The sequence below is a fragment of the Polistes fuscatus genome, unplaced genomic scaffold (assembly GCF_010416935.1).
Source record: "Polistes fuscatus isolate 324 unplaced genomic scaffold, CU_Pfus_HIC Scaffold1, whole genome shotgun sequence".
Classification (NCBI taxonomy): Eukaryota; Metazoa; Arthropoda; class Insecta; order Hymenoptera; family Vespidae; genus Polistes; species Polistes fuscatus.
In genome coordinates, this window is record NW_025112997.1 from 4852887 (window position 1) to 4877365 (window position 24479).

The following is a 24479-nucleotide window of genomic DNA, read 5'->3' on the forward strand; positions in this document are numbered from 1 at the left end:
AAAAAAAAGAAAAATACGATTAAAATGTTAGCGTAATTTTTAGTCGGACACAATTAATTAATAATATATCGTAGCATCGGATATTGTAAATAGAAATAGTGCGTTAACGCTAATTACGTGCGTGAACAATTTTAAATGTTTTACGTTATAAAATAGTCAGTCAAAAACAAAAATAAAATAACATTTTAAATATTAGATATACCAATTAAATCGTTTCTTCACGGTTCCACATTATTTTCGTTATTTTGTTCTACCTTGATATCCAACGTCTCGTCATTCGTTTTTATATCAAGATCTTTGATAAAGCAATGCCAATCAATACCAGAACCACAATCCGGTTCTTTTTCTGATGCCCACCATAATGCTGTCTGTCGATGCATTAAATTATTAATAAAATAAAATGTTCAAATAATACGGGCTGGATTGTAAAGTTTTTTTTGAAACAATTATTTGCCTAATTAAAGCCACTCGTATTTTTCGAAGTTCATCAAAACTTTTTCAATCCACCCTCGTAATATCAAAATACAATAACATCGAATGAAATACCTTAACGTTTATGGGAATTGCAGGAGGTAACGGATCTATTTTAACGTTGATAAAATCCAATAAATCGTTGTAATCTATTTTACCTTCCTCATCTTTGCGTAAACTTTATAAATTGTAATAATAATTATTATAAATTAGCTTTTAAAATAATAAATAGAACATTTTCAAACACTTACTTATCCAACATCGAATTTATTAATTCGATATCTAGTGGTATTCTACAAGCACGTACAACTGCATAAATCGTGTTTCGAGGTAAGTAACCAATTTTTTGTCTATCCCAATGTAAAAGATCTTCCTTTAATCTATCAGCCTCGTTCCATATATCTCGATTAAGTTCAGTATGAACCAATTGTCTAAATCCAAAACAAATTAACGAAATCTTATCAATTTCAATTTAATTATATTGGCACAATTATTATTTTATTTTTATTTGAATTACCTGACATATTCCCTCGTGTGAAATTTTTTCTTTTCGTGTGAAGAATAATGTCTGGCAACTGTAATTATTTCATGCTCGGTTATTTGATCTCCCAAATACGTGCACAACGCATTTCTAAATTTTTCGTATTCCAACGTTGGAATTTCGTGTTCAGTTAGCGAAGATGGCGAATAATTTAGAACAAATTCTTTGTAAACTGGTGTTAATGCTTCTTTTAATTTTCCCATGATCAATTTGATATTTGCTTTGGGAAACTAATAAATAATAATTGAATAATTATGATAATTCGATTATAGAAAAACATGTTTATACCTTTTCGCAATTTAATTCCATGTAACGTAGCGCGTAATCGTCGGCAGAAATAATCGAGAAATGAAACTCGTTTATATTCAAACGTGCTCCTATATAAAAATCTTCTGGCTTGAAATATTCCGGTTTTGTATTAGAGAATATGTTCTGTTTCGGTAACATTACCGGCATCTTTCTTAAAAATAAACATCTTCTAAAACCTAAAACAACAAAAAAAGAGAAAACCAATTAAGAATACGAAAGGAATTTCACAAATTTCTTACGAGACATACCTGAATTTCTTTTCGTTAATTCAAAAATAGAAATCGAATCGTCTATGAGATAAACTCTTATGATAAAATGCCTGTCCAAATTTTCCGGTATTTTCGATATCATTTGTGCACGAAATCTTAAAACTCGACTGTTGAAACCTTGCCTATTTATTAACAAAAAAGACAAAAAAATCCAAATGCAATGAAATTAAAATTTGAAAAAAATCAAATGACGAACAACAAATCTAACTTATCGTAATGTAGAAATTTAACGAAATCCGTTTTAGGTGCTTTTGGTATCATCGTTAAACAATTTCCAAGAGAATCGTCATAAGAACCGAAACCATTGTACGGTGGAATGTATTTTTCAACTGGTAAACAAATCTCATCTTTTTTTTGCGGTCTCTCCAATGGAATAAAATCATTTAATCCATATTTGGTTCTTAAATGTTAAATCAATATTTCATCATACAATTTTTTATCCTCAATTTGTAATTGATATTTATTATATAAATCACCTGTAATATTCTTTCGTGAATGTATCCATGTCCGTTATAACAACAGTTCTTCCAAAAACGTTCATTATAGCACCTATTGATAATTCATTATCCCTGTAATATTCTTTCTTCGTTAATCCAGTATTTAATGCGTCTATCATCGTATAACTTTGATTAGTATCGTCACCCATTACGTTTAAAATGGTGAAAGGATCACCAGCACCGATTGGATCCAATCCCGAATAAAACTAAAATTGATTTAAGATTTTAAATACGTTGATGGAACGATATTAAACGAATAAATAAATTTAAATCAATCGATTGTTATATATTAATTAAAATATTACTTTAGGAATTTTCATTCTTTTAACAAGAATAAATCCAGAATCTCTTCCAGAATTGGGAGGAAAATTTTCTTTGATTTCAATAGTGTCGTCAGCAAGATAATAATGAATTTCAAGATCGTGTACAATACCATGAAGATTATCTGTGTCATCCCAATATCCATAAAATCTTAATACTTGTCTATCGTATTTTAAAAAATTACCAAGGTTGTCAATTTTGTAAGTTCTTGGTTTCTTGGGAAAATTTGGCTGTTAAAATATTTCATGTTAATTTGTTAAATGATAATACATTTAAATGTACACAATGTGTCTGAGATTTTTACAGCAAAACATTGTCAGCCATGTATATATTTGATTTTTAAATAAGCTTACAATTTTTCTTGCTTCCATATATGGATCTTTAGGTATTTTAATTGGATCCGGTACTGGTATACCCATACGATTTAAAAATCGTCTTGTAAACTTGTCACAATCAACTATTTTATATACTCTACCAAATATTTCCGGTTCTTTGCCAATATTTAAATCTATGATGTCGTAAAATCTATATTTAACTGGATCAGGCATTGGAATTCTTTGACGTCTTACCAAAACACCTATAAATAAATATTAAATATTAAATTAATGAAACTAATATCTTTCTCAAAATTATTTTACCACCTTACAAAATGAGTGTGTCGTATTTAATATATTTCTTACATAGTATATTTAATATAAATGAGAGAGATTTGTATGTAGTTGTCGAAACAATTAATAATTAAATTACGATCTAAATAAAAAAAGAAAACCAAAACTTCATCATTTTGTAACGTAATGTAAAATAATGTTGATCCACAATTGTAAATCCTTTTTTTTTAAATAATGTACATATATGTATGGTAAAAAAAAAAGTTCAGAGGTGATGCACCATTGAACCTTGTTCTAAGCCACTATTATCTACGATCGGCTCAGATATTTTCATTGTTCCGTCTTCTAAAAAAAAACTTATTGTAACTAGACGAATTTGAAATGGTGATTTCCATCTTTCTTGTACAGTCTCTTGATAATACGCATTGAACATTAATCTCTAAAATAAATAAAATAAATATTAACAACAACATGAGACAAATACGTTGTTATTTAATTAAATAATTGATTGAATTATACTTGGCCATCGTATGCTATCCATGGTGGTATCTCCTGTACTTCACCACGTGGATAAATAGATGGATAACGACCGAAGTCAGATTTTTTTTCAGAAAGGTAATAAACACCATCGTGTATTTTGTCAAAGTATTGACTTCTATGAAATTTAGTACGACCTAGCTATAATTTAAAATGATAGATCTTTTTTCCACTTTTTATTTCAAATAATTATTATGTGTCAAATTGAGATCTTACATTCCTATCAAAATTGAATCCAGGTAAAAGAGGTAGTGCTGGTGCTCGTAACATTTTTTTATAGATTAATATAAGTATTCCAAATGTATAATAAAATAATTTGATATGATAAATAAATAAAATAATATTTTGTTAAACTTCCCCTAATCGTGGAGGATGAGATATAACAAAACGAACAGACGACTTATTTACTGAGGTTGTTACCTTGGTGATAACTATACTACGTAAACGTGATAATACCTTTCTTCTATCTTCTGCAGGATAATTCTTCCTATATTTTTTTTCTTTATCACATTAAAAAATCGTATTTCGTTTAATTAATTTACAAATATTCATTTACAATAATACAATAATTACAAGTCTTGATGTTCCATTTATTTTTTTATTGTTACCAATGATTTATATTATTACATGTTTATATATTATATATAGAAAAAAAAACATACTACATGCATGTATTATATATATATATATTAATATTTTATATAATTATCTTCAATAAAAAATATGCCATAAAAGTATATTTTTAGCAATTACTTTCTTATGATAAAATACTTTCAAAAATGACATATCGATTACAAATACTTATAATAAAGAATTACACATAAAACAAATCTCATCTTTCAAATTGACAATATTTATATGATTCTGCAGCTTATATTATATTACATTTCCTTTTCATCATATATAGTAAATGCATTTTGGTTATTTTTAAGCGTAATAAGTTAGTAACTTATACGTAATCTATTAAATAAATATGAAACGAGAATAATAGATAAAATTAAGTTAATGTGTGAGAAAATAAACGTTAAACAATAATATAACGTTATAATTATTCGGACGGTTTTCAAAATTTAACTATTGTAATAATTGTTTGAGATAGGAACGTTAGTAGCACCAAAGATATGTTCTCTGTTAATATAAAAAGCTATTAATTGAATATCGATAGATTTAGGCACGTGCACAGTTCATAAAATTTTGTCTTTAATACCATTTATCGTCGTTATCATTTTGTACTTTTTATTTTAATCTTTCGTTTCTGGCTCTAAATCATACCAACTAGTTTGTGATTTATTAACGTAAATCTCGCTTAAATTTAAACGAAGTTGGCCCATAATTTTGCTACCGGCAGAAAGCCAACCTTTCTGCGTGCAAACAGAAACCTCTAAAACGCGTGAATTTAAATCAGCTTGCGATATGAGATATTCGAACTTTTCATCGAATATCGGATTGCAATTGTCCTTCATTACAGCCGTTTTACGTTTTGTTTCTTTGTGCTTATCCGGTAGAAGATAAAGTTTTACGTACGGATCTGGTATATTGAATGGATCATTTTGTGGAAGAGGTAAATTTCTGTAACATATAAAAATAATTAAAATATCTATTTAACTTTTTATATATTATTAAATTATATTATTAGATATAAAAAATATGAAAATACTTACGCGACTTTGTGAACATCGATAATAAGTTTTTGTCTTTGAATGCTGTATCGTATAGTTAATTGTATTCTTCCTAATTTCGATTCACCGGCAGACGATGTAGTACTTGGAGTTCTATGAATAAGACCCGGAGATGATGAAGAAGAAACAGATGGTGCGATACTAACAATATCCTCCTCTTTCGCTTGCGAAATCGTTTCTTCAATTGGTGCTATTGGAGCAGATGTAGTACTATTGATCGATTCCTTTGAATATTGTTTTTTAAGAGGACTTGGAGGTACTACAATAGAAATACAATGAATCAGGTAATGTATTTTATATACTTACGAACAATAACAGACAATAAATTTTCTTAAACTTACCACTAGGCTGAAAGGCATTACTGACGTTGGATTCTTGACGTTCCATTTTTTTAATCAATTCATTTTCTTTATCATCCTCGTCTTCTTCAGAAGTAAGTTCCGGTTCCTCGTATTTGAGAATCTACATGAAATGATAATTAAGAATTATTTTTAAATAAATAGGTCATTCTTATATTTAAACATATATTAATTCGTATAATTATTACTTACACTTAAGGACATTGATAAGACAAGTTTACTATCCGCTTCTGCCATTTGTAAATCGAACGGTTGTTGAGTTACTTCAAGATTATCTTTTTCAGTAAGTAAAGAAATCTTGTAAGACATTTCTCCGACTGTCATAGCAGTTTTCTCATCGAATATCTAAATAAACAGATTCAAAAAAAAAATTAGAAAATATTTTAATAAATATTGCATTACGATTTTAATATCATCGAATAAATCAATGACCTGGATGTGCATTATACTGGATTCTGGATTGCTGACTAGAAAAGTAAACCCTTGTTCCCATACCGGATCACACGACCTTAATATTGTATTAGTTCGTTGTGTTTGGTTATCGATACTCGCTTGAAGATACACATCAGGTTGTTTACTTCCACGAACACACTGAAATATTTTTCACAATTATTTTTCTTCATTATTATAATATAATATAATATAATAAAATAAAATAAAATAAAATAAAATAAAATAAAATAAAATATTTCTTACTGGTAAATTTTTAGCTGAATCTACGTAAAATATAAGTACGGCCGTACTCATAGATGTTACACGAAGTTCTTGAGTTTCTATTAATGCCTAAAAAAAATATATATATATATTTCTTTATGTTTTAACTTATGATAAAACTATTAATACAATAATATTCTTACAGCTTGCAAATAACCAAGATTTTTTGAAAGTTGAAGCCACGTTAATCTTAGATGAACCATTCCATGTTTTGCTTGTTCCAACGATACCCACTTTTAAATAAAATCGATCGTCGTTAAATGATTTAATTAATTAATATATTATAATATTTAAATAATATTTATATTAACATACCGTATCTAACACTCCCTTCTTTTTAACGCGATTGACTTCTATGGTGGCCCTACAAATTTAGAATATGTACTGATTGCAGATTTTCTTTCTTTTTTTTCTTAACATCTATATTTGTGTTTGTATCTTTTTTTTTGTAAAAGCAAAATAAATGTTGCATTCGATGATACGCTAATAAAACCTAAGTAATAATTATACACTGTTATATAAATACATCATGTGGTGAAGCGAGGTACATACAATAGCAAAAATAATATAGCTATAGTATATACAACACTGTAATATTTTAATCTCACTGATATTAAATACCTCAAAGCTAATGGTTTATGTACAATAGCTATATAGTTAATTAAATAATAATAATACATTAATTAATTTTAATAACACATGCAACATGCTATGGCACAAATATTTCCCAATTTAAATAAATATTATAATAAATATAATGTAATAAGAGTAATATGGTGACATGAATCTGAAAAATAAAGATCTTTCTTTTTTTATATTTGAAATATTGTAGTATTGTATGAAACATTTTTATATAAGAAACAAGGATTTAGGAATCATCGTCTATGCGTATAGAATTTAAATTCTTTCATATGACTCATGCTATATAAACAGAAATTTGAATGCTATATCTCTTTAATACACCGTTGAAATGCAAGCTCATAATTTACAGTTAAGGGATAGAATAGATATACTATTCTCTAAAAATTGATTCGAGTGAAATTTATTATTCATATAGTATACTTGGTACAAGTAGCAATACCTGCCAAGTGGGTCATCCTGACCAGTGTTGTCTTTGTCAAAAAGCTCGGTAATCACGGTGTTGTGGACTCCCAAACCCTCTTCAACTACAAACTGGCATTACATAAAATCATTATTGCTTTAGATCTTCTTACTTTAAGTCACCTAATCACTCTGCTGTTTTTTAATTTGAAATTAAAATTAAACGAAAAGAAAAATGAAAGAAAAGGGGAAAAAAAAAGAGAAACAAAGAAATATATTTAAGAAAATATATTGAAGTAATCTAATAAAAACTATAAAAATAATGAGAAAAATTAAATTATTCAAACATTTTGTGAAATATGAACAATTATTATTTTTTGTTCGTATTTCACGAATACAAAATTACAAAATTACGTATACAAAATATAAGCATTTAATTTTTAAAATTATTAGTAAAAAACAAAAAACATATTCAACGTACAAAAAGCGCACACCATTGTAATTGAAATTATCATAGGCATTTTTGTTTTTAAATTTTTTAATTGGTTCTCATTAAATGGTGTTATCACCTAATAAGACATTACTACCTGCCAAGAAAGTCATCAAATTGCATAGAAGGAACACTTGGATCCCAATCCCAAAGGGACACCACAGCTTCTTGTTTAATGCATGAACTGATCACAGCCTGTGTGTCAATATTATGAAGTGAAATACGAATACAATTGAAAATACTACTTTGATAGATTTTAAATAATATGTAACATACACTTTGTTTAAATTTACGAGACCATTAGTTATAAATTATTACATATAATTTTTTAATAGAATATATATATATGATAAATAGAGATATTTATATTTTTAAATTCCTTATAAATTGATTTTTATTTTCATGTGTATTAATTATCCAAAAATATGTTTAGTAGAAAACATCATTAATAATTGAAATTATATAGTAATGATATATTCATGCATTGAGTATTAAGCCTAAACCATGCTTCCACAAATATACAATAATTACCTAGAATTTCACTTTTACCACAAACATGCAAGTATTTTACAGTATTATAGATGATGATAATAAGAAAGCAGCTTGTAATAGAAAAATATGTGAATGATAAGATCAATAAATATTAATATATACAATAAGAATACAAATGGTATTATATAAATGTGCATACATATACAGTGCGTCTGAAGTTTTTCCAATCAAACAGTGCAGACACTTTGTATATATAAATTTCTTAAGATTTGAACTTCTTTTATTAAAAAAAAAAACACAATAATAAATTATGAAAATTACGATACTCTTTGATCTTAATTTAAGAAAATAATTTAATAACAAAATAATGTGATATATTATTTTATCATACCTTCCAAGGCTTTCATCGCCTTTAGTATCATCATAGTCCCACACAAGTACTGTCAGTTGTTGAGCGATGGCCGATGAGATGGCACACTGGTCCACATAATGTGTCACACATCACATACACACATACATACTGAATAGTGATATTAAATTAAAGTAACATATACTAAAATGTACTCAATCTAGGCTTTTGAATAGAAGCTAATTTAATTCTTATAGCACCAAGGGAAATTTTCAACATAAAGATGATAAAAAAGGAGTCGTTTTATGTTTAAGCGAATATTAGTAGATGTTAGAGAAAGAAGAAGTGTTAGATTAGCCGTATTCTCGTGACGAAACTAAAATAAAATAAAGAAAATTTGTTTATGATATTTAAACATAATACTTATCGAATAATCAATAAATAAGAAATGTTTAAGTTGATGTAATTGATTCTTTGATAGATAGAGAATATTTCTTACCATCCGATAGATTTTGAAGGAGATGTGAAAGAATATCTTATGCAATTGATTGCAGTGAAGCTCATGCATTATACGTGTTCTTAAAAATTTATATGATTAAAAATTGGAATAAATTAATCATACCTCGCACCAAAAGTCCCATTTAGGATTTACAGTATTGTCAATAGTTTGGGTCCTAAATTGTTGAGCACCAACATTTATAATAGCATATGGATCAGATTTCCCTTTACCTAACATACCAATATCTTTCTTCATAAGATGTTTTGCTTCAATAACATGAATTCTTAAAATACCCTATGGAAATGATTAAAAAAGATAATTTTAATAAATGATATATATTCATATATTAGACAATTAAATAATTAATTGCAATTACCTCAGGTTCAGGAACTTTTAATGTCTCTACTGGTATTTGCTCACTCAAAGGAATAACAATTTTATTAGGCAATACCACAATTGCAGCTATTTGTTCTATAATTGTTTTTCTTAAGGTCTCACTATTAAACATAATATTTCATATTAATCTAATGAATTATTGTATTTCATTATTTATTTGCGATAATTCCAAGCTTTTTACCTAAAACCAGGCAGATCAAGTACATCGGCTACACCCACTAAATTAAAATTGATTGCTGGTACGTTTAAAAAGAAGACCTGTACTCCTCCAATTATTGGTATCACTGATATTATTGGTTTCATAACAATGCGCATTAGACCTCGAAGCTAATATAATAATAATTAATAGATTTATAAACATTTTTTAAATACATTCAAGATATGTGCAACTTTTAGAATATTTACCTGGAAATCTTTAATACCACCTTTTATGTTTCCAACAGAAAATGTAATATCGCAATCTCCAGCATACCTAAAAATATAATGATTATTTTCATGTTCATTTCATTACTATATATTTATATAAATTAAATACGAACATTACATCGGCATCTAAGATGATTTCATTTCTAGAAGTATTTTTATCGTAAACTTTTATTCCATAGATTTTGAGAGGCTGAAATAAAATATTATTTATGAATAGTAAATCATATCGATGCATATATATTTTGTTTGTTAAATTTAACTTACGATTCTGCCCAAAACTAATCGTTCAAATTGAAATCCTTTGATCTTATAATCGGCTAGTTTTTGAACGATAGATGGCTCTATCGTTTGTTTGCAAAGTTCACGAGCGTATTGATTAATACTTGGCCAAACTTTGTATAATATCTAAAAATAGTAAACATAAACAAAGGATAAAATTAAAACAGATATATTATTAGTAAAAGATAAGAGAGATTTACTCTACCCTGTTTAACCATTCAGCTCTATCAAAATCAGGAAAATAAACCCAAGATGGTAATTCGTCCATTCTTTTACCGATCAATTCTTTTTCATTAGCCATTACACTGGCTTGCGCAGTGATGGCTCTTAATTGTTGATCCTTCTGTCTTTCTGATTTCCATGCCATAATTATAATAGGAGCGATTAGCCATGCTAAGCTAAAATTCATGTATCCCCAACTCCATATAATACCAGTAGTTGTTAAGTTTATAAAGAATGATTTAATTAATGAAGACATGGTCATATACGGCCAAATATTTGGTTTAGATACTTTATTGTCACATGGATCAGGCTCCATAATTATGATTTTTAATTACGAACAATATTGTTCATTCAATTTAAATGCCACTTGATGTCTATTCTAATCTTCCTAAAAAAAAATAAAAACACTATTTATATATTAAGAAATATTATTAACACGTTGACTGCCACGTCGGTCATTCACTCAGAATTGTGGCCTTTACAGAAAAACATGTCAAACTTGCGTGGCGATCAATCTATTAATTTAATTGTAAAAAATAATTAATAAAAAACATAATAATACAAATTGTCAAATAAATTTTTAGGTTGTCCAAAAGATTTCTGTCCTTTTCTTTATAACTTTTACATGCACAATGTTAGTTTTTTTTCTTATTTGTCTATAATATACTGTATAGCAAAAGATAATAATGCAGAATAAATCTCAAATTAATCAATAAAATAACCTAAAAAAAGAAATATTATGCATGTAAAAATTATTAAGAAAAAAAAAAAGAAATTTTAAGAGCAACGTATTGGAAACGTAGAAAACGAATAATTGCAAGTTATAAGATTTATAAGATAGAACGAGTTATACGATAAATGCACGATGAATTGTTTGTAGCAAATTGATGTAGGATGCAATTGGTGTTAAAGTGTACAAGAATATAATGCAAGTGACTTACACTTATAATAGAACGTTTAACAATTTATTCCTTCAAACGGTAATAATCAAGCAACGACGCCAATGGATAAATTAATTTTTAGTTATTAGTCATACCTTAGCTTTTTCAAGGTCGTTAAGACTTAAATTAGATATTTCAAAGATTTCTCCGAAGTTTACTGCAAATTGGAATCATGACGTCAGTAGTCAGCTTATTACTTGAAGTTGCTCACTATATATATTTGTCAAGTCGCCATTGTTATGAACGAACTCTTACTACTTTGTGATATCTTTTTTCATAGCACATAGATGATCAATTTTGTACCGATTGAAAAATATCTTTTACTTTATTAATCGTTTGATTATCGTGCATAAAATACATTAACCAAGTTTAAACATGGGTCTCGTTTGTTCCACAGCGCAGGTAAATTATTTCTTTCTTTTGATCTTATTCATTTATGTCAGAAATACAAATTGACATTTTGATTTTGATTTAATGCGTATATCAATATATATATATTTTTTTTACTCTTTGCAATATTAAATTTCATAATGAAATGTCACATACACACACATTCTTGTATTAGATTATATTTAATATAAATATGCGAACAAATTTTTATGGTTATGTTATTTCTTTGTCATATATTTAATTAACAAATTTAATTATGTTTGACATGATTAATAAATGGAACAAAATTATATCTGGATGGTTTGAAAAGTTTTGTACCTATCGTAGAAACAATATTTTTTGCGTTTTTGGTCTAACATGCTTTTATTTTTCGACATACAATGGATGATCAAAAAAGAATGTATTCAAAACTTTTCAACTCACTCCATTGTAGACACGAGTCAATTTTCTTCTGTTAATGTTATTATTTTAATAATATTTATATTATTTGTTATAGCTTGCCTGCCTGTGCGGCAGTACAGCGTGTAGTTTCTGTTGTTCACAATGCCCAACTTGTCGTAACAGCACTAGCACTCGCATTATGTATGCGTTGTTATTAATGCTTGGTACTATAGCTGCGTGTATTACTATGGCGCCTGGTTTAGAAGATGCTCTTAAAAAGGTAATAAGCATAATATTTATTTCTATTCTTATGTTCAATATATAAGAAAATAATATTGTTTGTTTTAACAGGTTCCATTTTGTGCTAATAGCACAAATTATGTTCCATCTTCGTTTACGGTAGACTGCGAATCAGCAGTTGGTTATTTAGCTGTATATAGAATATGTTTTATTCTTGCATTATACTTTTTCATGATGTCCGTTATGATGATCAGAGTTAGAAGCTCCAAAGATCCACGGGCACCCATACAAAATGGGTAAGTTTATCAAATTAAAAAAAAGAGGATGAAATATAAAATTATTATTGTTTTGAAAAGTTTACTTATGTTATTTAATATATGTTACAGATTTTGGGCGATCAAATATCTTCTAATAATTGGCGGTATAATTGGTGCTTTCTTTATACCTGAAAAATCATTCGCTTCAACCTGGATGTATTTTGGTATGATAGGAGGTTTCTTTTTCATTATTATACAGTTGATTTTAATTGTGGACTTTGCGCATTCTTGGGCAGATGCCTGGGTAGGTAATTACGAAGACACAGAATCAAAAAGTTGGTATGTAACTTTTTACAATTTATTTCATGTCTTAGAATTTGTATATTTGTAGAATTTATAATGATAATAATACTTCTAAAATTAATTATAGGTACGCAGCACTAATGGGAGCTACTTTGTTTAATTATGCTGTTGCTATTACTGGCGTTGTATTACTTTATGTATATTTCACTCATGTAAGTTTTTTCTTTATAAAACTGTTTATATATATAATTAATGATTTATTTGATATTTTCAGCCCGATGACTGTGCCCTTAACAAATTCTTTATTTCATTTAATCTTATCTTGTGCGTCATTATCAGCATAATTTCTATTCTTCCAAGTGTACAAAAATATCAGCCACATTCTGGTTTACTTCAGCCATCTATAGTTTCATTGTATGTCGTTTATTTAACATGGAGCGGAGTTTCTAACAGCCCAGGTATCAAATATACAAATTAAATTAATTACAAAATATATATATTTATGTTATTTTGTTTTTGCTAACCTTTTATAATTATGTTCACAGATCGTATTTGCAATCCTGGTTTCTTTGGAATAATCTCTAACGACAAGCATGCTCAAAATCGTGTTGCTTTTGATAAGGAAAGCATAATTGGTCTCATAATATGGTTTAGTTGTGTTTTGTATAGTTCTCTACGTACGGCATCAAAATCATCCAAGATCACCATGTCTGAAAATGTTTTAGTTAAAGATAATGGAGCTGGTAAGAATAAAATGATATATCAATATTTTTATATTAGTTGAGTTAATTCACATATTTGGCAAATTTTATATGATAGATATAAATGTTGCATGGAAATTATTTCTAACAATTTTTAATTTTCATTTAAACATCCTAGATTTTTTTGACGGATTATTAATAATTTGAAGATCATTTTGTTCATTTAATACATATATTGTAAATAAAACTGCCTTAATAAGTATTAACTCTTTTACACAGTTAGGAATGCAGGAGACCAGTATCTTATCGACAATGAAGGTAGGCACACATAGCTCTATCATATACGTTAATGCAATTTTTAATTAACGCATCTTCTACTGTTAGTCTTTTGTTTTTATCATTGAAGTATTTGCATTTCAGAACTTTAACATTTCCACAAATTATTTTTCACCTTTGCAATAGATTTCACTTGCTTGAGTAAAATATTATGTATTACATTGCAACTTAAGGTAGAATGACAGTAGTAAAAAGGAAAAAAAAAATACAAAATAATCTTGTTTTATAATCAGCGTGTGCCTGCTTGAATTGTCTTTTTTTGTTTATTTGCTTTCCAAATTTTAATTATTTGTATTTTATTTTACAAGATAGATAAAAATGAATTTGTATATGTAAATATATATATATATATATGAATGACTATTATTTATTATAATAATTCATTATCATATTGTGGAAATATTAAATTAATATATTTAAAAAATAGTTTTAACAATTGCACAATTTATAATGCCATGCATTTGTGCGATTGTTTATTTTCTGGAACATAATTAGATTATACTGCAGTCGAAGGTCGCAATGGAGATGCAGAAGCTGGCGAAGCTAAAGTTTGGGACAATGAAGAAGAAACTGTGGCATACAACTGGAGCTTCTTCCATTTAATGTTTGCGCTTGCCACTTTGTATGTGATGATGACTCTTACTAATTGGTATGAGTAAGTATTTCAAAGTATTTTCTATATTTCACTTAAATTTATTATCTTTCTTATTAATAACAGTTAAATAATAAAAAAAAATAAATTTCTTTTTTTTACAGGCCTAATTCAAACTTGGATACTCTGAATTCCAACGTTGCATCAATGTGGGTGAAAATAATTTCTTCGTGGTTGTGCATGACCCTTTACGTTTGGTCACTGGTTGCACCAATACTCTTCCCGAATCGAGAATTTTCATAAATTTGGAGGCTTTTCTGAGGAAAGTTAACATCTAATTAAACAGGTACCTTTGTATTCATTTTAAGCTTGATATTTAATGCTCCAATGATAACATGATACATTTTAATAATCTAGCTTTTTCTTTTCATCTTTGCTCGTGCAAAGGTTAATATATTAATATATTGTTTGTTAAGCTAATTAACAACATTCTTAAGTGATATGATAAAAAATAATAATTTAATATATATACAAATATATTTACATATATATTATATATATATATATAACATAAAAGAGTATAAAGTTGAATATAAAATATTATTACTAATATTTTCATTGTTAGATAGTTAAAAACATTTCTAAATATATTACACGCATGATTATTTCTATATTAACAATAAGTGCGTTTCTTTGATGTAACACCATTTATGCTTATCTATAATTAAATAATAACATTATGTACCACTCTATATATATATATATACTCTATATATATATATAAGCATTTACTGGTAGACCATAATATGATGAATCTAATAATTATGATGAAATATAAAAATTATCAATATTAATATAATATATAATTATGAGTAATAAGATTTAAAGCATGTTATAATCATTGAAATGACTTTTTTGCGGTTTGAAAAGATTTTTGTATTTTCAGTTTTCATATCATTTCTTTTTTTATTAATCACTAATATTATCTTTTTTATTTATTTTATCGAAACTTTTCATTTTCCTTTTGTTCTATATTTTATTTTCAGTTAAAAACCTGTATCATGAATTATGTTTATATTACGACTTATTTAATGTAAGTATCATTTTGCAATATTCTCAAATTACTTGCAATATAATGTGTATAATATTCAAGATCTTTATCTTTACGAAAATAATTTGTTTATATAAGTGTAGTATACTTGCTGAACATAATTTTATGAAATATTGTAATATTTTACTATAAGTACCAGAAAAAAATAAAAAAACAAATAAAAAATGATACCTTACTAAATAATATACAACTAATGAGCGAACTTGCACGAAAATCGCATTTATTTGAAATAAAATATAATATTCGATAATATTAATGGCTCATAGTTAAAGTGAATAATGTGTGTTAGGAATTTTTAGGATTTGAAATATATTTATATTTGTAATATTTTCTAATTAAAGTCTAATATAACACGGTAGGAAAAATATTTATTAATTACAAAAGAAAATAAGATAATAAAAAGCTAATTAAAAATATAGTAAATAGAAAAGAATAATATACAATAAACATTATTTACAACATATATATACCATTGCATATTCGCATAACAAGTATGACTAATATTTTCTTGACAGTCGTATATACATTGTATATTATCATATACAATGCAATCGCAAGTAATGTGATTTATAATTAATTACTATTACGACCAAGTATATATAAACGTATATATATATTTTGTCGAGATTATTTACAGTACTTAAATCTAATTTTGGTAAAAAAAAGAAAATATATTTAGTATACCCGTGTTATTCTGATTTCAATGATTTAGCTAATATTTCTTCTCGTATCCTTTGCTTTTTCAATAAATAATTTTTAATATTTTGAAAGGGCGTGTCAAAGAGCAAAGTTAAAGTAACGGATGCAATTAGGATCCAGAAAAATTCCGTCATGTTAAACTGTAACAAAAGTATGAATTATATTCGGATAAAATTAAATTATCAATTTTTTTTTTTTATATCATTAAAACATGAACTTTTTTAAACATTTATGTGTTAAATACGTACCACCAGTTTTATGAAATCAAAATACTCGACACTACGAGTATGTCCGACGTTATAAAAATAAACCGGAAATTGTGTCAAATAAATAGCATAACTGAGCCTGGTGGTAACAACGAATCCTTTCCAAGCTAAAGTTCTGCCTAACCATCCTGAATAAAATAATAATAAAAATATGATAGTAAAAAAAAAGAAATTATTTTTTTATATTTTTTTGACGAAGATAAATGAAATTTTCGTATCACTTGCCATTGGTATTTCCTGTTTGATGCATAATTATTACCCAAGCGAAAAGTATGCACCATCCGATAGGAGCAAATGCATTATACATAGCTGCGTGCATTGGATTATAAATGTAATCTATACTTCCCATTTTTGCTGGAGCAAAAACCGAAGCAAAGAACATTGTTGTACATAAAATCCAACCAATGTAAGAGGTATACTAGATTGATTCAAATAATTAAAAAAATTAAAAAAATGATAACGATAATGTAGTTATTTCAAATATAACATCGCAATAAATCTTACTTTATTCATTTTAAATTGTTTAGGTAATAATCGGAGTAAATATCCAATAAATATTCCCATAATGTATACGGTCAATCTGTGACTCGGTAAAATGTACGACATATTTGCCGTATCAAACAGTTGTTTTATTCTGCAATAATATATATAACAATAATGTATTTAATTTATCGTATTAATTAATATCATAACGCAAGAAAGTATACTCACGATATACCGAAGTAGACATAATTGTTAAGACGTTTGGAATATGTTACGTAATATCTTAACATTGTTGAAAATGTAGCTAGAGCAAGTAAAACTATACCACCGATTTTTGGTTTCTTATATAATAACAGTACCAAGAAAGGAGACAGTGCAAATAATTGTGTGTCTATTCCTATGTGATGCGTGTGCGTTAAACACTAAAAAAAAAAAAAATAAATAAATTAACAATTTATTCCCTCTTGTTTAATATTAATTGTTTTTTTTTTCAAATTAATACTTCGTAGATAATTTTTCAATTGAAATAAATCGTTCTGATACTAACCATATTTTCAAATCCAAAATAATTATGAATGAATAAAAAGTTTTTCCACCAGTTTTGTTTGCAAATATTTGCGTGTTGTGTTACCACCAAATTCCATTGAGGTCCAGAACCCAAATGTGGCATGATGTAAGTGCAAAATAATATCAATGCACCTAAAGTTGGTACCAGTCTACAAAAAAGTTCAATCAGTGATCATCAAAAATTAAAAAAGTAAATGTTTAAAAAATAAATTACCTTAAAAGTCGACCTAGATATTCGTTTTTAATATCCAAATAGCCAGTTTTTTTAATTCTTCCAATAAAAGAATAACTTGTAAGAAGACCAGAAAGCATAATAAATGGATCGGTGTAAAGACTTGCAGCTCTTCCTATAACTGTCCATGGTTTACCTAAATACTGAGTCACATAATTAGCTTAATTAATCATAAATTTGTATATGCATACATCTATGCGTATATTGCATACATATTCATATATCTATATAGATTTTGTTTAAAAATTTACCTCACTCATTTCAGTTCTGTTGGAATATGGATTGAAAAACAATGCCATACTTTTGTGTGCTAATAATAACATCAAAGCATTGAAAGCTCGTACACCATGTAAACTTGCTATATCCCCATCAGTTCTTTCCAACGAGACGAGTTTATTAAAATTACGTTTAATTGAAAATGATAATAGAATTTCGTTGGTAGATATTTTATAATGATCGTAATAAGCAGCAACGAGAGTTAATGCTAATACAGTAACGAACAAAATACTGTAATAAATAAAACATCGATAAATATTATTGTACAAAATGAATATACTATTTGATTGAATAAAATAACACAGTAAAAAATCATGAATTATCGATTTACCCAACGAAAATGGTTTCTCTTGGAAGTGGTCGATTATTTTTCACCTGACACATATCTCGATCAACATGAACTGAAATTTGTAATCCACTTTGAGACGTGTATTTGGATAAAGTATCACGAAGAGATATTTCAACGTCATGAGGTGAACAAGATGCTGGAGTACAAACGGCCCAATTTACCGTACTGAAACGTGGTACTCTATGTCCTGGCTGTGTAAAAACAAAATACAAATTGAATTATATGTATTAATTAAAAAATAATGATTCGTAATTTTTTTCGCAACGATAAGGATATTGAATTAATTTCTTACTGTTTATATAAGCATGCATTAATAGTATACGTACGTACGTCTGTTACGTTGCTTTTAATAATGTAATGTGAATGAAGAAGACGATGTAAGTGTTTCAAATCGGTTCGTGATTTATCAACGTTTAATTGCAAATAAGTCAAACAATATTGTCCCCGAATATCATTTGTTCCAACAGTGTTTATACACTCATCGAAATCACCCAATTGATTTACGTTACCATTTAAAAGACCGGAAGGTATCTTAGCCGTTGCATCGTACACTGAAATGATTAATTGTTCGATTTTTTTTTTTTCAATCAATTAAATTATACGATAAAGATAAATTTTTAGCACGGATTAATCGATAGCCGAGTATTAGATTGTTCGGAAATATTCGTGCGGATTAATATTAGGGTGAATCAAAAGTTCGTGCGTTTACTGTGTTGAAATTTTACTTTGAAATTGCATGATGGATTGTTTTTTTGTAAAATTTACTTTGGAAATATTAGTATAAAAAATTTTGGTTCATCCTAATATTTAATATATTATATATACGATACATTTTTATTCGCAACAATTTATAAATCGAACGGGAACTTTGATTTCTTTTCTTTTCTGGGGAAAAAAAGGCCAATATTTGCAATAAAGTAAAACTTTCGTAATCGTAGCAAAAAGAAAAACGAAAGGTTTACGAACGAATTGGTGACAAGAAGTGAAATCTGTGAAGGCAAAATAACCAAGGCAACACCGTTTTCGTATTGCCAGGACAAGCACAGTAGTGCATACAAAAGAGAGAATACGCATCTTGATGTCAGACTTGACAAAAGACTTTTATATAATCGAATGGTTGTACTAGATTGTGAAACTAATTTTAAATTCGTCATTATTTGAGATATATTAGAATGCATCCTAAAGATTACATTGTTTTTCCAAACGAATCGTTAATAACAAAAATATTCTATTGTGTACTAATTAAAATGTCACTTATCATCATTTAGATAAATAATTTCACTCCAAATTAATTTAAATTGAATGTAAAAATTTATTATGCAATACGAGTAAATAAATTCGTATAAAAAAAACTTACTCGTCAAAGCCCATAATGTAAATTTGGCGAGTTCTCGTCGAAAAATTTCAGCATCTCTTTTACACTCAACACTGACGCTACCTGCACCAGGATCGTACGCAGGTACCAATTTAAACAATCTACTTGCTTCCAAATCTATTTCTTCCTTAAAGGTATCTGAAAAAACGATAAGTACATTTATATTCAATATTTGTCTTTATTTGATTTAACAAATTCTTTTTTCAAATGTAAATGATAAAACGTTACACCGATTGAAACCGGTTAATCAAATTGTAAAGATGATGTTAAAATTGAAATGATTAATTTGTCGAATCAAAAAATAAAATTTAACTTTGGTTTATTTTTTTCTTCTTTTAATTCTTCTTTAAATTAAATTCTTCTTTTTCTCAATTTTCTCCGCTGACATTCAAAATATGCAAATCTTTTGAAAGTCCTACGATCATTTCATATGTAAATGTGAATTATAGGTTTTATAGTTAATTTTACAAATATTTTACTAACGAAAGATGTAATAAAATAGTGATTTCGTTTTACCGTTAGAAGAAACATATTTGTAGATTATAAATTAACTTTTACGCAACAAGGATTTTTATTTCTTTCCTTCTCCCTTTTAGATTCATTTTGAATGTAATAGTACAAGGTAGTGTTACATTGCATATTTATCGTATTATTAATTTATACAAACATTATTGTTATTATATAATCAAAGTATGCATGTTAACATAATCTAGTTGCATGCTTTATTAAACTTGAACCCACCTTTCTAACATCAATGTAAAACCATTTTTTGTTTCCCTTTTTTTTTGTTTTTCTTTACGAAGGACTTGTACTAATTGATTTTATCAATTGTCCTAGTATTGATCATTGTCACAAATGGATCCTTGACATAATATTACTTTCCAATTATAGTATGAATATAGTATGAATTATAGTATGAAACGTAATCATTTTATGCATAGCAGTATAAAATAGAGAAAAAGTGACATTTTTTTTAAAATTTTTATCATAGAATCAAGATTTAATAGCGTTTTTAATAATGGCAATTATCGATTGCACCATCAAGTAGACTTTTGTGATATTTATCGATTCCAAATGATTAGTTTAAAGATTTTTCGTTGCAAGGTATACGAAATAAAATGTTTAAATTAAATGTTTAATTGTTTATTTCATTTATTGATCTACACAGAATAAATCTTCTATTTTATTTAATTTAATTAATTAATAATTTTAAATAATAAAGTAATTCTCTTTTTTTTTTACTAAAAGATATCCACGTAAAGATACTTTATAAAAAAATAACGATTCGCACGTTTCTCGTTGTTTATTTAAAAAAAACAAAAAAGAAAAATATCAAAGTTAACGAAAAATAACGATTCGCACGTTCCTCGTTGTCTATTTAAAAAAACAAAAAAGAAAATTATCAAAGTTAACGAAAAATAACGATTCGCACGTTCCCCGTTGTCTATATAAAAAAAAAAATGACATGTTTCAAGACAAGGATTTTTATCTATGTTTATTTATATTTCCATTAACGTACTCGAAATTGCTAAGATTCTATATGCATAGTACTAATAGTAAATGCTAATAAATTGAAAACGAACGTTTTGCCATTAATATTTCGCCATTCTCGACGGATAACTCGACGTATAGTTAGTTCAGTGTTAGAAATATTTCAACGGTGTTTTGTTCTCTATTACTATCTATCCTATCAATAATCGTGACAAAATACAATAAGCTAAGTTACTATAAAAAAAGAAAAAAATTAGATCACGCAGGATGTAACGCAACGAAGATCATAGTGGTGGTGTTCGCGATTGTGCTCGTCAATACGATTGGTTAATTGTAATTAACAAACTTTTCTCTATAACATTTTTCCATACAATGGACAATTTCGCGATAGTTTCTGAACTCGTCGTTACCATTAATAATCTTAATGTATATTCATATACATATTATTCTATATAAATGAGAATTGTTTCATTCTATTTTTATTTATTTATTTTTTTTTCAACTTTTCTTCATTGTTTCTACGACGTGAATAGTACAAATTTATTGACATTAAATGATGACAATTGCCAACAAATCAAAGTTTTAAAAATCAACGAATAGGAAAACTCTTCACAAGTGATATTTAACATTGTTTGATTTTATTACAACACGATGTTGTTTTATTTTTTCTTCTTCTTTGTCGTTCAATTAATTTAACAGCATCAATCATTTATCATTAATATCTAAACGTTATCCTTCATGCTATTTCCTTCCTTTTACAATACTTTATTATCTCATATAATCGATAACCTTCTATCATGCAAATGAATCTTTTCTTTTTAAGGTCAATTATTTTTCTCCGTGATCTTATCAATGTCTTCTTCAATGCAAGATATCATCGTCCATTTATAGTGACAGGAATTCAATGCATACCGAGATTAAATAGCCTAAGAGTATAAGAGGACCTTCGGTATTTATAAAAAACACATCACGTCGGATAAAAACAAACATAAATTTTTTATTTTTTTTTTTTTTATTACCTACTCATATTAAATTCCAAGTAATTGTTTAATTCTCTTTTTTTGGGGTTTTTTTTTCAATAGAATTTTTACGTACTGTTTAATGGACAATTATTCATTTACTTACGATACTCTTGGTGTAATAAATTAAATGTGGTAAACCAATAAAAACGTTATGCAGTATTTTAAACGGACGTTAAATCATCAGGAGTTGAGGTTGAAAAGTTTCGAATTACAAAACAAAAAACAAAAAAGAACCTTTACTTATTTTATCTCGTTTCGTTTTAAATAAAATTTATTTCTAAATAAGATTTAAATTCATCTCCACTTATTCTCCGTTCATACTTTTAACGATTAATATAAAACAATATTATCGATATATACAAATTAAATACCTAATCGTAATAATTGCTTAAATAATATAATATACATATAAATAAAATAACTAAATGTCAACTCACCATAATAATGATTGGTAGAAATAACTTCTGTGTCTTTTATTTTCCAAGGAACTTTGTTCGTTTCCATGTTGGTGTTGTTTTCAAAACTACCGATTAAATCGACAATGGTAAAATTGTTGGAAGAATCTGTCTTGTTTGTTGAAAATATACGAAGTATTTCGTCTTCTTTGAGAACGGTATAAGCACTCGTAGAAATAACATCAACGTGTTTAACAGCGTTCGATAAGCGAACTATGAATGAAATGAAAAATATTAAATGTTGCAAAGGACGACGATTTATCGACCTGCTATTCATCCTCGAATAATTTTCGATTGCAAAAGAAAAATAATTTCTTCTTCTTCTTCCTCTTCTTCTTCTTCTTCTTGCAAATATATAAATATTATTTTATACAAATCCTTGTATATCCTTATTGTTCGACAATACTTGAATTATTTGATTTTTCGTTAACACGTATTCCCGACACGCGATAAAATTGACGAAAAAAATTCTCCTCATCGAGAATAAATCGAAGTGAATTAATTGTGTCTGATCGTAAACAATAAATCAAATATTTTATAATATATCCGGGGATATATTAAAGGGGAAGAAAAAAAAAAAGAAACCGATGTGAACGGAAAGTAACCGAACAACGACACGTTCGAAGACGTACTCGAAGAATGATCGTTGTTTCCATCATGAGACTCTCTGTTCTCAACATCGATTATTATGAAATCGTGAGAAAAGAGGGATAGATACTTTTTTTTTAAACCTCCTACTCTTTTTAAGCGCACCCGATCAACAATGCCGAGGAACCAATATTGAAATATCGTTTTAAAATGGATTTTATAATACACGCCGTTGAAACTTGTTTACAACACACGTTAGTATATGCGAAATACGTCGTACGTTTATTTCGGACGTGTTTACTTGAAAAAAAAAAATAAGTCAAAGGAATTGTGTTTCAAACTACTACTACTTTCTTTGATTTCGATTTAAGCTTAAAAACTATTTCTAAATTATTATAATACTTTCTTTTACCTTAATTATATATATAACTTTCGTTACGTATATATATACACATATATATATACGTTAGTTGCTCGCTAAGAAAGTCCTTGATCTCTTGGTAATCGTTTCGAAAATGTGTTGTTTTATAAATTTAATACTGACGTTCTTGAAAAGAGAAATAAAGTAGGACACGATAGTATTACAAAATAATACTCAACTATTTCGTAATAAACCTGTATCAAAAGTCTGTAGAACGTCAAACTTATATACATATATGATTAAAAATAAACTATTCAAACAAATAAACCGAAAAAAAAGGATAAGAAAGTTGGAACGTAAGTTTGGAACGTAGTTTGGAAAGATCCCCCATATAAATTTATTATTCATGAATTAAATTCTTTTATTTTTTTTTCATCTTATGTCATTATATAACACGTCATATATATACGTTTAAAAGCGAAAACATCTTTCGAAATTTCACCGTTCGAATAATCGGTAAAAAGTGAAAAGTAAAAAAATATTTATCTTTTCTAACAACGAATA

At 27.1% G+C, this 24479-nt stretch overlaps 4 protein-coding genes across 9 annotated transcripts; 1 reads left to right on the top strand and 3 right to left on the bottom strand.

The window, feature by feature from the left end:
• Positions 1-126: 126 nt before the first annotated feature.
• LOC122521809 (EF-hand domain-containing family member C2-like) lies at positions 127-3823 on the bottom strand. Its single transcript, XM_043642543.1, has 13 exons — positions 3770-3823; positions 3536-3694; positions 3305-3455; positions 2762-2985; positions 2393-2638; positions 2067-2293; positions 1799-1990; positions 1570-1712; positions 1301-1497; positions 989-1242; positions 723-902; positions 547-649; positions 127-368 (listed from the first exon to the last, which is right to left on the bottom strand). Exons 1-13 carry the CDS (start codon positions 3821-3823, stop codon positions 219-221), a joined length of 2280 nt encoding a protein of 759 aa, XP_043498478.1. The 3' UTR covers positions 127-218.
• A 452-nt stretch (positions 3824-4275) lies between these two features.
• Positions 4276-11587, bottom strand: LOC122513684 (extended synaptotagmin-2). 3 transcript variants are annotated; one of them, XM_043630109.1, is made up of 17 exons: positions 11441-11587; positions 10483-10887; positions 10263-10403; positions 10112-10188; positions 9978-10044; positions 9754-9899; positions 9553-9673; positions 9300-9470; positions 7387-7478; positions 6621-6669; positions 6449-6538; positions 6288-6374; positions 6024-6182; positions 5784-5936; positions 5574-5694; positions 5215-5491; positions 4276-5122 (listed from the first exon to the last, which is right to left on the bottom strand). In XM_043630109.1, the coding sequence occupies exons 2-17, from the start codon at positions 10813-10815 to the stop codon at positions 4795-4797; spliced, it is 2412 nt and encodes an 803-aa protein (XP_043486044.1). In that variant the 5' UTR covers positions 10816-10887; positions 11441-11587; the 3' UTR covers positions 4276-4794. The 3 variants fall into 3 exon arrangements, with proteins under 3 accessions (XP_043486044.1, XP_043486063.1, XP_043486054.1); XM_043630128.1 differs by lacking the exon at positions 7387-7478 and adding an exon at positions 8720-8805; XM_043630119.1 differs by lacking the exon at positions 11441-11587 and adding an exon at positions 11353-11371.
• A 91-nt stretch (positions 11588-11678) lies between these two features.
• LOC122513700 (probable serine incorporator) lies at positions 11679-16004 on the top strand. Of its 4 annotated transcripts, none has more exons than XM_043630139.1 (11): positions 11679-11842; positions 12327-12491; positions 12563-12747; positions 12838-13047; positions 13139-13223; positions 13286-13469; positions 13557-13754; positions 13992-14030; positions 14544-14703; positions 14805-14986; positions 15687-16004. In XM_043630139.1, the coding sequence occupies exons 1-10, from the start codon at positions 11816-11818 to the stop codon at positions 14941-14943; spliced, it is 1392 nt and encodes a 463-aa protein (XP_043486074.1). In that variant the 5' UTR covers positions 11679-11815; the 3' UTR covers positions 14944-14986; positions 15687-16004. The 4 variants fall into 4 exon arrangements, with proteins under 4 accessions (XP_043486074.1, XP_043486081.1, XP_043486090.1 ...); XM_043630146.1 differs by having other exon boundaries at positions 14556-14703; XM_043630155.1 differs by lacking the exon at positions 13992-14030.
• Positions 16005-16440: 436 nt separating this feature from the next.
• LOC122521825 (nose resistant to fluoxetine protein 6-like) lies at positions 16441-23586 on the bottom strand. The gene is made up of 12 exons (XM_043642544.1): positions 22949-23586; positions 19981-20136; positions 18954-19174; positions 18606-18814; positions 18250-18505; positions 17981-18141; positions 17747-17915; positions 17428-17621; positions 17221-17350; positions 16942-17134; positions 16699-16844; positions 16441-16590 (listed from the first exon to the last, which is right to left on the bottom strand). Exons 1-12 carry the CDS (start codon positions 23241-23243, stop codon positions 16441-16443), a joined length of 2280 nt encoding a protein of 759 aa, XP_043498479.1. The 5' UTR covers positions 23244-23586.
• Positions 23587-24479: the final 893 nt, after the last annotated feature.